General features: G+C 38.6%; 1 protein-coding gene across 2 annotated transcripts in view; it reads right to left on the reverse strand.

Annotated features, from left to right (window-relative positions):
• Positions 1-14,355, reverse strand: part of POLA1 (DNA polymerase alpha 1, catalytic subunit) — a 191,101-nt gene that overhangs the window by 161,094 nt on the left and 15,652 nt on the right. For both annotated transcript variants that reach the window (XM_019622071.3, XM_085210462.1), the window contains exons 13-20: positions 10,104-10,178; positions 8,905-9,043; positions 6,496-6,653; positions 4,933-5,017; positions 3,920-3,981; positions 3,106-3,195; positions 1,386-1,502; positions 404-579 (exon numbers count right to left, since the gene is read on the reverse strand). In XM_019622071.3, coding sequence (XP_019477616.2) covers positions 404-579; positions 1,386-1,502; positions 3,106-3,195; positions 3,920-3,981; positions 4,933-5,017; positions 6,496-6,653; positions 8,905-9,043; positions 10,104-10,178 — 902 coding nt within the window. The remainder of the gene's footprint in view (positions 1-403; positions 580-1,385; positions 1,503-3,105; positions 3,196-3,919; positions 3,982-4,932; positions 5,018-6,495; positions 6,654-8,904; positions 9,044-10,103; positions 10,179-14,355) is intronic.

Raw genomic sequence — 14,355 nt, forward strand, 5'->3', positions numbered from 1 at the left:
TACCTGTCCAAGCCATCGGCTGTCAGTTTCTCCAGGAGAATGTGCTGACATTTTGTTCAAATCTAGGCAGATTACATTGACAGCCTTTCCCTCATCTGCCAGGTGAGTCATCCAATCATATAAAGGTGATCAGGTTGGTCAAGCAGGACCTGCCTTTCACAAACCCATGATGGCCTGATCCCCCAGTTGTCCTGCAAATGCCGTGTGACTTTACTCAAGAGGAACTGTTCTATAACCTTCCCTGGCACCAAGGTCACATAATAAGCCACCACCCACTAACAGTTTGTCATTATGAATAATTAAAATTATTTTATTTTACAAACACCATTACATTAAGTCAATGTTTTCTAAATAGCACCTACACTTTCCATTGAAGGATTAAAAACAGAAGTCAGCAACACACCTGTACATATTTCGAATTTCCTCTGGTACAATTGTTACCCTCTCCGTTTTCAAAATCTGATGGACCAGTTCAGACAAATGGTAACTCTTGCAGCGGATTAACTCTTTAGCTGAAATTTCTACATCACAGATCATCCGACCACATGCAGCATTCCTTTCACCAAATCCTCCTCGACCCTTCACCAAGTAGGAAGGAAAAAAGCAAACACCAAAACAACAAACAAAATGAAGCAATCACATTTTAATGAAGAACATACACCTAAAATATATGCCTACAGGACTTGGTCAAGTCATCTACCAATCTACACTGGAAATGCTCACACCCGACATGAATTCATTATCTGTTAAATATTAAACCACTGTGAAAGTGGTATTGATTTTTTTTTTTCTTAAATAATATGAACAGTGCCAATGAGAATGTGGGTATGGATTATTTTTTTTATCCAAAGACAGTTTTTTGTAGCAACAGCAGGACCAAAAGTCAAAGAACAAGCTACACAAAAATACTCAGCTCAGCCTCTAGGAAGGACAGGAACAAACCACTAAACAGTCAGGCTCTGTACTTTAATATTCTGAGCCTCATAGATTGTCCTCTGAACAAATACATGCTAAGAATTACAATTATTAACCCAGCAGTTCTCTGTGGGATGATTCACCAATCAATCCAAATTACATTTTCTCATTTCACAGTTACAGCAGACAAAGACAGTTACAGTAAAGACTATTGCAATTAATCTGTCATTACCATCATCGACTTGAAATCTGTAAACTAAATTAGCCTAACTTGAAAATTAGTTTAGCTTATTACTGTAATAAAAGTCATATAAACACTCATCACTTCTTCTGATCTGGGACGCGTGAAATCTAGCATGACCAACAGTCAAAATACATCAGTGTCACATTTACAATTCCTCATCAAAATTAATTCATTTTTAATCATATGCAACATAAATGGTCTTAAAAGACTTGAGCAATCTTCCTACCCCAAGCTTTGGCATATTGGACCTCCTCAGTCGACCTATCTTGGACCAGTGAGGGACTTTGCACACATTAATTCTTTGAAGCAGCACTTCCAGATCAAATCCATAAATATTATGACCCTTGCAGCAGAAAAAATAACAAAAAAAGGTTACCACAAATGCAAATTGCAAGACTTACTTTCACACAGTTGGTATTCCTTTGCCCTTTGTGATTTTTTCATCTAATTGATGGCATTATCTCGCTCATGGAAAGCACTTCTAAGAGAATGTTCATCAACAGTACTCATTAATCTTAACACTAACAATACTGCTCGGGAGAATACCAAGAACAGCTCTACAACTGGCTCATAACACACAATTCAGCTTCACGCTTTGATAACAACGATGAAGATTTAAAACATTCTAGAAAAAAATTATATTCTTTATACAGCATATAAAGTTAGCTATGAGCAATTCCTTTTCTCTCTATTCTTATTATTCTTATTATATGCTTATTACTCTTATTATCATTATTATAATGTTATTTTATTTCCTTTGATACTTCAGTTAGGCAGATTTGTCATCCAATGTTTTCGTCTGAGACTCCTGCAATATTTTTAACGTTTAAGCAGTGCTAAGGATACCTACAGCACTGGCCTGTAACTGTTGCTATAGGCAAAATGCTGCCCTGCTGAACAAGAGTCTGTGTGGAGTGGACGAGTCAATCACCAGAAAGTGCAGGTTCACCATTTCAGACAGATCTGCATAGTAGGATATGTGCAATATGAGAACCTTAAAATCAACAGACGCTCTCACAGCTTAGCTGGGTGGCCCTCTACCTATGCTGCCATATTTTGGTTTTCAACAGCACTAATTAAACCAGATGCGACTCAAACTACACTAACACTGTTCTGCTGTTCTTAGGCTTAGAGCTCTCACATCTTCACAACTGGCAACCCAAATCCAAAAGCAGTGGCTGCAGCCTTTCCACTAACGCCTACCACTAACGCCTAGAAGCTAGGCTTGTAGGGGGAACACAGGATACCAGCTGCAGTGAGCTGATCACATCAGGAATCTGACTGCTCACTTTCTCCTGTGCTCAACGCTTATTTGTAATTATTTGTATGTGCTTAAAGAAGAGTATGAAACCCCATATAACCAGCCTCAGATTACTTCAAACTGTCTCCAAAATTTCACTGAAAATATATGCTATTTAAACTTTATAAAAATAGAAAATGAGTAATTATAATAAAACCTCAGTTGCTAATACAGTAGAAAACAAAACAATGCACATTACAAAGTTTCTCTTAGATCCCAAGGATTTGTGTAGGTGATCATTTTGACTCACAGTATAACACAATATAAATGGTGATACAAATTATAAGAGCATCTAAACTGAAACAGACTCAGTACACAAAGTGCTTCCATTTTTCTAGAAAATCATGAGGGTTTTATTTTGTATGGTCTTTCTAAGTTAAGAAAAAAAAAAAAAACTTATTTCAAATACTTCTGAAATACTACCTATTTCAGATATTATGGAAAATAATAGGATGTATAAAATGCTTTCAGGGTGAAATTCTGTATTATCTTTGTACCAAAGTATATTTGTGGCCTTATAAGCAAATTCAATTCATAAGGCATTTTAAGACAAACATAAAAGAAAACTAAAAAGGGATAAAGCAGAATAAAAAAACCTGACCAACTGACAATAGACTTTAACTCCCAAAGTCTCAGAACTACTCACCACAACAACATCTGGGTCAATTTTGTGAATCTTCGCGAGGAAAAATCCTAGCAGCGTTCTCTCTGTTGCAGCAATTTCTATTTTAGCATTCTAAAAGGAGCAAGAGAGCACCTGATTTCAATGACCCAATAAGTTTAAAATGGAAACATCTCCTTTCCCCTACTAGTTACAAGACAATAATAAAGCACCACAGAGCTCTCCCTTTCCTTCTGTAATTCAGGGCTTTTTGTTCTCACTCATGTAGACATAGAGAGCTTTTCTCAGAGGCTTTTTTTCCATTTTGCTTTTGTATGCAGGTGACTACTGATATTTTAAGAGCCTCCAAAGAATCAAGCACAACAGGAAAATGCTCCGTGTGCATCCTTCATTCATAGGCTTAAGAACACACAAAAAGAGAGGAAAAACAAAAATAGGTTACTTCATTATTCTGCCAACCCTCGCAACACCCTTTAGAAAAGGTAAAGGCAGACTTTACTATCTAAGGAAAGAAGAAAAAATTTCCTAGTTTATTATCAGTACATACTTGTGTATAATGAAAATTAATCACAATTTTAAGTCTCCTTGCAAAACATTTTGAATTCTCCTGTCTAAACAGCCCATCTACTTTATAAGCACTGCTAACAGCAGTATTGAACCTCATAAAGCAAGCATCTCTGATTACAGCAACACAAAATAAATACCAAGACTTTGTGGAGTGGAAAACTAATGAAATAATCATGCCATTCCTTTGTACATTTCTCTTACACGACTCATCCAAATCAACATCCAAAAAGCGTTCATATTTTAAGAGGCACTACCAACCAAATTAAATTACCTTCTTTTTAATCTCTTCTTTGAAGTCATAAGGAAAAATGCAATCATTCGGTTTGGAAACAGCTGCAAAATAAATTATATTTGCTCTTATGTACACGTTCTTAACTGTACCCTCTGTAAGCATCCGTCCACAACAAAAGGAGCTAAGAAAAAGTAACTCATAATCCCAGGAAGTCAGCCTTATGCAAATACATGCCTCTAATGCCAAACATTTAAAAACACAAAATTATTTTACTAAAAGCCATGTCTACCAGATGAGAATTGCTACCTTTTATGTAGATCCTACACAAAAATGTCTTAACTCCTCATTGCCACTGATCTTGCTAGCAAGAGGAACTGATGAGACATGAGCTCACAATCATCTCATCTAGATTTTCTTTTCAAGAACTAACCAAACATTCCAGTTTTTTCTATAGACAATTTAATCACTTCTAAATTTGGGGTAGACCTTACATGTACGTGCATCTTTAAGGTAACTGAACAATGATAAAAGTATTAAATAATTCTACTCAGTTAGTTGTATTTTAGGTTACCAATGGAGAATACAGTTATGCTTCACAACTTCCTAAGGAATTTCTCTCACAAGCATTCAAAACTCTTTATTACTATCACCTAGGGTCCAACTCTCAAAATTTAGTTGACCCCGCTGCACGAGATTTTCAGGAACATTTTTTGAATTTTTATTTTTCAAGTTTTATTGAGAAGAACTGAACTGAAAAATAACTCAGTGACAATAAAATGGTCTAAACTCATAGGTGAAAAACAATGTGAGAAAACAGAAGAATTAAAACTAACAACAAATATAGAAAACAACATAGAGCAAAGTTGCACCACGTAACTTCAAGCTTCAATACTTTCAATAAAGTTTTCAATAAAACAGCAGTATCCAAGTAAATAAGGAGAAAAGCCTGCCTGACAGTCAAGTTAGTCATTTGACAGAATGAAGTTTAAAGAAAGAAGCAACCACAGGAAAAAAAAAAAAAGACACCTTCATGACCTGTTCCAAGTACATACCACAAAAGTGTGTCTGAAAAGGAGGCTGAGGTGGAGCTTTATCCAAAGGAAATTTCTGATGAATCAGAGCTGCCATAGCAACGATCTAGACCAAGAATATACAAAATAGACATAAATATAAAAACAATTACTATCAATATCCATATCTTCCAACCCCATCAAACATGTTTTTTTCTTTTAATTACCTATTTTCTCTCACTTCAATAAACAAGAAAAATATATATTTGAAGTTCATGTTAAAATATAAGAAGTTAAAAAATGAGTTAAGAACTGACCTTAAGTAAAATAAAAATGTAATTTACTCATAAATGATCATCTTAGAATTTTGAGATGCAAAATCTTGAAAAACCCTGTTGGTTTTTTTTTTTTCAAGTTTTGTCTGAACAGGCCCAATCATTTAAGAGATAACTTACGAAGTGGATAAGGGATGTGAGCACAGCAAGACACGCAGAAGCCTTCCCCCAGGAAGAACTCTTCCCCTCTTCCAACCAAGAGGTTTCAATGTTTAGAAGTTTTTGCTCTGCTAGTTCTTGCTTGTTTTGCTGACAGAAATCTTTGCTCCCCACATTGGTCAAGAAAACCCAATAGAAGATAAATCAGACAGGCTTTAGAGACATTTTGATAGTCTTGCTAGTACATGGCGTATGTCTCATTAGGTTGGCTTTAATTTGATGAAGAGGACTAATTCTTTAAAAAATTTGTCAGTCTTGTTTTTTCCACTCTTTAAGCCAGAGTCAACTATCCTACAAAGTGAGTACTAAAATCTCCTCCTAAGTTAGGGAGACTTCTGTTAGAAAACAGATCAGCGTATCTAATTGCACTTTGTGATCTGCAGTACACAACTGAAGATAGCCACCCATACCTCTCTGACTTCTTGAGTAAAAGTCTCACAGCAGAATCACAGAATCACTAAGGTTGGAAAAAATCTCTAAGATCATCTAGTACAGCCATTAACCCATCACCACTATGACCACTAACCATGTCCCTCAGAATTACAGCTACGCATTTCTTGAATGCCTTCAGGAACAGGCATTCCACCACCTCCCTCGGCAGCTTGTTCCAATGCCTCACCACTCTCCCGGAGAACAAATTTTTCCTAATATCCAACTTGAACCCCCAGACCATTCCCTCTCATCATATCGCTGTCACCTGGGAGAAGAGACTGACCCTTACCTACTATAATGCTCTTTCAGGCAGTTGTAGAGTGATAAGGTCTCTCTTAAGCCTCCTCTACTCCAGGAGATTAGATACACAACACACACACACACACACACACACACACACACACACACTCACACACACACACTCACACACACACACTCACGCTCACACTCACACGTAGGATCTGCTGTCACAATGAATTATCACCAAAAAGCTCCAATGAATCCATTGAGTCTGGCTTACACTGATATTAGTTTCTTTGAAATGTTGGCTGCACAGAAGTTATTCTGTGATGTTCAGGCATTTTATAAATTGACGTTTTTCCAAGCCTTTAGAAGGTTTTTAATGCAGAACACAGAAAAAAAACAACACAAAACCAAAAATCAAGAGCAGATTACTTACCTCATTCTGGTGAGTCTTTGGGTTCTGAATGGTCTTCATGCTGAGGGACATTACCACAAGAGGAGGAGGAGGAGGAAGATCTTTAACCACGTTCACCAAGCCAGGCTTCATGGCCACTGCCTCTATCTTACACCAGCTGACTGATTGATTTGAGGGCTCTAAAGAAACAACACAAACCACCTTCACTCTTTTCGGAACCACAGGTAAGAATTCTCTAATAGTAACATCAAAAAGGGTATGTTCCTGTAATGTTTTGACCTTGTGGGCAACATTCAGGTTAATCCTGACAACACTTTGGTAACTTTCAATACTCTCATTTACCAAAAGCATAAACACACCAGGGGCTTTTTTGCATACACACGCACACTAGGCCAGGAAGATTTCTTGTGTCTCCTGTTAACCTAGAGCCTAGAAGTCCCAGCTCTGCTAGATTCCCAACTCACAAATCATGTTACATGTCTGAAACTGAGGCAGACAAAATAAGATGCGGATTAATTTCCCCAATAGACAGGATATGAAAAAAAAAAAAAAAAAAAACACGTAAACCACCCATTATCATTTGAATATTTTTGAAGTATAATTTTTCATTTGCTCAAAAAAAAAAAAAAAAAAAAAAGGGGGGGGGGGCTCATTCCCAAAAGATGCTGATATGCTGATGAGATAACTCACCACAGTTACAATGAAGCTGAGGCCGCATTTTTTAAGGGATTAATATTTCGAGGATAGGCAGACTTGGCTATCTGACACCTCTTTGGAAACCAACACACTACCTTCTCTCATCATTCCTGCTCCAAATGCAAATAGGTAACTGACCAAAATATCTTCAGCTGTAAAAAAAACACCTGATGATCTCTCAAAATGAGAGGCAATCAGCTACTTAACAACTTCTTAATTTAATTTCCAACTTCTTACACCTAAAGCTTCAACTAGCATGCTACAGAACAGCGGTTTCCAAGGTGGGATGCATGTACCCCAGGGGCACAGAAGACAATCAATTGGGGTTTAGGAAGAATTTTTTTTTTTTTTTAACCATTAATAAAAACATTTTTAGAAATTGCTTATTTAACACACTTAATTAATTTTTTTGTTTTTATTTTGGTGTGTATTTTATAGTTAGTCAAATATACTTCCTATCCTGAGACCCTCCGTAGGAAGTAAAAAAGGGAAGGTACTGTAAGGAAGAACTGTCCGATAAACTAAAAAAATACTTGGCTTTGGAACTGAAAATCCTGTGCAACAACTACTAAGATTTACATAAAGGCAACTAACTAAAGATTGAATTTTCAATAGAGTAGGCACGTCACCACTTTGAAATGAACAATTCTGATACCAAGATATAGACCCTCTCTGGAACCTGAAGGCTGTAACAAAGATATAGGAACGGATAAAGAATTTCCAAACTTCCTTAATATACCATTTAAGTCTGAGGTGAGATCAGAATCTGATTCCAGCAGGGTAGTCTAAAGAGAGACTCATCAACATTAGGTAAAAAGGAACAGTTACTATCTGAACTGTTAGTTATCATTACCATGACGTTTGCTACATGGAACAACTTCGGCCTCTTTTCAGATGGAGAAAGAAAACACCAAAGGAATATGAAGTCAATTCTTGAGCAAAGAACACAGGTGAAAAGCTATTCTTAGGCCTTTAAGTTCAGTGCCAGGAAGTACACTGACACTTGCCAAGGCCTGGTGGAAAACTCAGCAGAGCTAATTTGTCTTTTGGTAGTCAAGAATGTGTTGCGTCCAATCCAGCTGAAAATCCTTACTGGTATCAGCTTTATCAGTTTCTGAGCCAGGTGCTAAAGAAAACTGTTCTATCAGACTTCAAACTGTCAATACTATATTTGAAATGCCTCAAAAAGATTCCAAGAAAACTCATAGATTTTGTCAAATATGATCAGCACCCCTATGTTTTTGGGAATACACAGCACACACTGAATGAAGAACTCTAACCAAGGCAAAGTTAGGCTCCACATCACAAATTATCAAGTTCCACACCAGAAATTTTCAAGCGCAACAGAAAAATACTAATATATCATTTTTTTTTAAGCACAAACGATTGATTATGTGTCTTTTTTGTGTATGTATTTCTTTTCTGGAAATGCTGTTTTAACTAGCTCAGTATACACTGCTTTAAAGTACGTATCAAAGTGCTGGGAACTGCACCATTCCCTCTCACTGCTACTCAAAGTTATAATCTGATCTGCCATGCGCAACCTTGCATGGTCAGAGCTTTCAAACAGAAAGTCACTATTTGTACTAGATAATGAAAACTGCATAGATAAGTTAAAAAATTAATTTGTAAAATGAGAATTTATCAGGAGAGATTATATTTTTCCTCCTCCCTAGAATCCCCAATTATCTAAGTTTCTCAACAAACAAACATTCCACACACAAAGCACCATACGTGGATTTTTGATTTCCAGCCAGCACGGTCCTTTGATCTTCCTACTCATCAAGAGAAGTTCCAAGCTAGAAGTGTTAGTTCCAAATGCATGTGAAAATGTTTCTCCTTTCAGGTCTTGAGGAAGCCGAGGGTATTCAGCCTAACAAGTAACAAAAAGCAATGAGTCATTTCACACCGCAGAAGTTTTCCTGTTGACACACTATATTCAGAGAGAACCTTAACGGAACTGCGGAGTACCTGAAATCACTGTAATTTCCCCTCATGCACAGCCTTTACTTGTAACACCTTACAGTAATTCAAGAAATTACACTACTGACCGTACATAGCCGCATAACTACTTAGAATCAGGACACTAATATAATACACTTAAGAGTTCCTCATCCTCACTGGGTGCATCAGCAAAGACTATAGCAGAGCTACAAGTCTGTACAAAAGCTGCTCAACTGTTGTACACCTGAATAGATAGTTCCAGTCTTCCTATATAGACAACATTAAAGCTGGGCATTTTTGTACAGCTAAAGAAAGATTTGCAATAGCTTGCAAACCTGTATGAGATGCTGCTTTAGCAACTGAAACTTGTATTCTGGACATGGGTTCAAAGAAAAGCATTTTAAGTTATTGGTTAATTTAAATCACCTATCAGTACTTTTAGGCCCTGACACAGCACAGCTGAAGGGCTGTTTGGCTGGTTAGTTGATTTGGTGACAAAAGAACGCAATATAAAGATAATTCTGAATATACACACACGATAGACAAATTATAACTGGGGGGGGATGTGAGAAGAATGTAGCAGTTGCAAGAAATATTTCTTCTGCTTGTGACTTCTTTACACAGATACAGCAAACTCTAACAAATCATCATGTCATAATTTTCCTAGTAAATAACTGTTTTGATAGGGACTAACAAGCATACAAATGGTAACAAAAAGAACAAACAAACAAACAAAAAAAACAGCTGCAAGCTTAGGTATTAATTAATCTCTGTGTTTGGAAAATAGCAAGTTAACTCCTATACCCTTAAACAACAAACAAACAAAGCCAACAAGAAGATAAGGAGCAACCATCTACACAACACAACAAAGGAACAGACACTAGATACAAAGGGTCAAATGCTATGATTTTTATTCTTACAGAAACATAAACATTCCCAAGTAGGTATGAAAGCAAGTTCTGGTCTTTCATCAGATTAATTATACTTACCGAATATTTAACTTCTAAGTATTCAGACTTGGCTGGAACATCCGGGATCTCAAATGCATAGTATTTTTCCACTTTCTGAATAAAACAAAGATATTACTATTTCTTCAGTATCTTCACATTGAAGATGAATTCTGTCCCAAAAGGTAATGAAATAAAGGCCAACCAAAGCATAAAACCTCAAATACCATGGGCTTGATCACACTTTACCACTATTGTAACTCATTATAACCACCTAAATATAGTAAAACTGTTTTAATTTCTGTATTTAATCTATCCAGGTTTTTATACCGTGAACAGTTTCATACTGAATAAATTTACAAGTATACTGACCGTTACAAACAAAAGCCACACAACAGCTAAGGAAACTCAGAAATATTTTGTACATTCAAATACTGCAAAAACATTCTTGACAATTGGTGGCTGCAGACAATCGCAACAATCCTGAAATGGCTGACGTGGAATAGCATCTCAAAAGGTAGCTCAGCCCAATTCCCTGCCCAGAGATGGGTCAGCTAGCACTGTCTGCACAGGGTTGTGTTCGGTTGGGTTTAGATTGTCTCCAAGGATGGAGACTTGTACAGCCTCTCTGAGCAACGAGTGTCATTCCTTGACATCCATTCCAGTAAGAAAAAGTGTTTTCTTATGCTCTGAAGAAATTTCAAGTGTCTCACATTATACCTGCTACTCTCATCCTCTCAATGGGTGCCAATTAGAAGTCTATCGCTGTCGACTTCCCCGCCTTCCCCAGATATTTACACACAGTGCCCACTCCACCCCATGCCCCTTCCCCCAAGCCACCTCTTCTCCAGGCTGAGTAGTGCCAGCTCTCAGTTTCTCATGACAAATGTCCCTGCCCTCATGATTATCTATCTGGTCCACTTTCTGCAGATCTGTTGAGGGTACATCCTACACCATCATCTATATCACTAACCCAGCTACTGCACAATACGGTACCTACCCCTACACTACACCACCAGTGACTGGCCTCCAGATGCACCCTGTGCAGTGGATCACAACCTTTTCAGCCACCATTCTCTACCTGACCACCAAGCCAGCCTCATCTCCTTACACGTGTCTACCAGCTTGGTTAACTTCCCCTTTGTAAACCCACGCTGAGCACTGACAAGCACCTTTCTGTGTGCTTTGTGTGTCCGGCAACAGCTCTCACAGTTGTTTTCTTCACCACTTCCTCCCAGGGTCTGAGGTGAGACTGACCATTCCCCAGAACGCCTTTCACAGAATGGATGAGGTTGGAGGTGACCTCTGAGGCCATCTTTTTGCTCATCTTGAGGACACCAATGACATTTCTGTTCTTCCAGTCCTCAGGAGCCTCCCCTGATCATCGTTATTTTTCACAGATGATCAAGAGTTGCCTCACAGTGGAACAGGCCAGCTCTTTCCTTTCATGGGTGCAACCAGTCACGTGCCATGGACTTCTATCTGTGCAGTTTAACATTCCTAACCTGACCATCCTCTGCTGCAGTCTTCCTTTCTACGACTCTCTTCTGGCCTCCCGGTATCAGGGACTGCTGAAGGTTGCACTTATTAACAAAGACCAAGGTGAAAAAGGGACTGAGTATCCTGATCCCTTTCATCAGTAGGCCCACATTTTCCATAGTTCTCCAATACCTTTAGAAGTCCTTCTTGCTGCCCTTTGCCTCTCTTGCCATCTTGCCAGATTCATCTTCAGATGGGCTCTGGCCTTCCTACTTCTATCTATACATGCTTCAATGGCCACCTAGACCTGGGTCACCTGACCCACGCTTTCTTTTTCCGTTTGAATCTATTCAGAAGTTCCTGGTTCATCCATGCAGGGCTCCTACCACCTCTGCTTGATTTTCTGATGGTCAGAATGAATGCTTCTTGAGCACAGAAAAGGTGATCCTCAAAGACTAAACAAACTCTCCTGAAGTCTTACTCTCTCTGGGGACATCATCCACAGGATTTGTCCTAACAAATCCCCAAGTAGGCCAAAGTCTGATCTCCAGAAGACCAGTGTTATAATCCTGATTTCTGCTTCCCTCCTTCCTCTCATGTTACTGAACTCCAACGTACTGTCTTCATTGCAGTCAAAGCTGACCCCAGACTTCATATTCTTAACCAGTTTCTCCTTGTTTATAGGAACCATCTCCAGCAGAGTTTCTCCCCTCATCAAATCTCCAATCAGTTGTGCCTAAAAGTTGTCATCACTGCATCCCAGAAACCTCCTGTATTGCTTATGCCCTGGTGCGTTGTTCTTCCAGAAGATAGTGGGATTGTTAAAGCTCTCCATAAGCAAACAGGGCTGGCAGAAGTGAGATTTCTTCCAGTCATTCATAGAAGGCCTCATCAGGCAGTCCCATGACTTTACCCCATGAATCTGCCCTATAATGCTGATCCAAAAGCTCCTGAGCTGCTCTTTGTCCACCCTCAGGCAAAGCTCCATGCATACTCACTGCTCTCTCATACAAAGGGAACTTCCTCTTTGCCATTCCTGCTTAACCATTATCACAACCAATACCCCTATAACTGCAACACAGTTCCTCCTTCCATACCCCATATGCCTTAGCACACAGGCACTTCAGAGAGGAACTCAAGAGAGCTCATTTCCCAACTGCCTGTCAGCTGTTTACTTCATTACATGCTTTCTATTGTATTTCATTTTTCCATTTGAACGACTTAGGCTTTACTAGAAAGTAGTCAAGTTTGTTTATATGTAACACAGAGATAGTTAAAGCAGTCTCAGGATCAGTACAACTTTACTGAAAGTATCGCTTCTGCTTTCTGCAAGAACAATAATGATTTTCTGTTTTTCAAGAACAATTACCTCCACTTTCCAAATAATTACAATATCTTGTTCAGCAGTGCTATTGGACCTGCTGAAATGTTATGATCTACTATGCTATGCTTTGCAATACTTCACAAACCAGCTGCACCAGTTACATATCTACACTACAGAAATGCACTATGCTGTAACTATGCTGGGATGCTTTTCTCATACAAGAATTGCTGGAGCCCCTTTTAACTAAAGGTCATATTTTCACTGGAAAGAGTCAGCATAAATTAGCACTACTGTAAGTATAACAGGGAAAAAATAGGCTATCATAAATTGGAATAAAACTTAATTGAATAATTAAGTGCATGCACAGTTAAGTGCATTAAGTTATTTGCTTTTGTGTTGCATTTTTGTTCTTCTTTTATTCCTTAAAATAATAGCATCAGCAATAGCTCCCTCAGAGCACTACAGTTAAGTCTGCTACTTCTCACATCACTGCAAAACTGCTGGGATTTAAGGCCACAAAACCCGGGTAGAGAGGAGAGGTCCCTCTATTAAACAGGAAAAAGGCAAATCCAGAAGCAACCACGGCATCATCTGCTACTCAGAAGCAGAAAGAAGCACTGTAACTCAGTATACAAGCATCACTATGAGGTCAGAACAGCGCAAGAAATCAGCCTTCAAATGTAGATCTGAATTGTTTAGCCAAAGCAGCACCTCGCATGAGCAGCACATTACAGCCATAAAGTAACAGATGGCTGCACATTGCTTTTAGCACTTACCTTTTTTTTTTTTTTTTTTTTTTTTTTTTTTTTTTTAACTCTCAGGCTTCAAACAAGTTCTTGTTACAACTGCAAGCTGAACACAGTGTAAAAATAGTATGCGGCAGTGATTCATCTGCGTTATTCCACAGAGCTCAGCTCAATTACACAAGCCCCTGGTCATAACTGCAGTGAATGAATGCTTTGCTGCAGAGTAATCTGCCCTTGAAGTGGCCCTTCAGAGAGCAGAAATGAGCAGCAGTGATTAGCTGCTAAGTTTCTAAGTGGAGTATAAGGCTGCTTTCAAATTGATTTGTGAAGACTTGCTAACTTGGCAGCAGTGCAACCCACTGAAGCTGCAATTAGCAGCAGGTGCAGGAGGAAGTGATACGGCTTAAGTGTATCTGTTCAGAGGGACAAAGTTTGGGGCTGGCAAGGCCAAGACAGGCACACACACGTGCACGCAGAGAACAACTTGTTTCAGTGTATAAATCCTAGCTCTCTCTGTATCATCAGAAAACGGGATACTCTGAACAAAACAACTTTGGGTGCATCATAGGAATGCCAACAACTTTTCTAGTTCCCGGCTAAAGGTGAAAGAATGAGTTACTCCTAGTTTCATACTGCTGTGCAAGAAGTCACACGGTACCCCAGTAGTTCCACCATTACCTTACAGGCAGCAACAGCACCCCCTGCTGCAGACATGCAGTCTGTCCTGGTTTACTTTGCGTAACCC

This window comes from Meleagris gallopavo, chromosome 1 (assembly GCF_905368555.1).
Source record: "Meleagris gallopavo chromosome 1, MGAL_WU_HG_1.1, whole genome shotgun sequence".
NCBI lineage: Eukaryota > Metazoa > Chordata > Aves > Galliformes > Phasianidae > Meleagris > Meleagris gallopavo.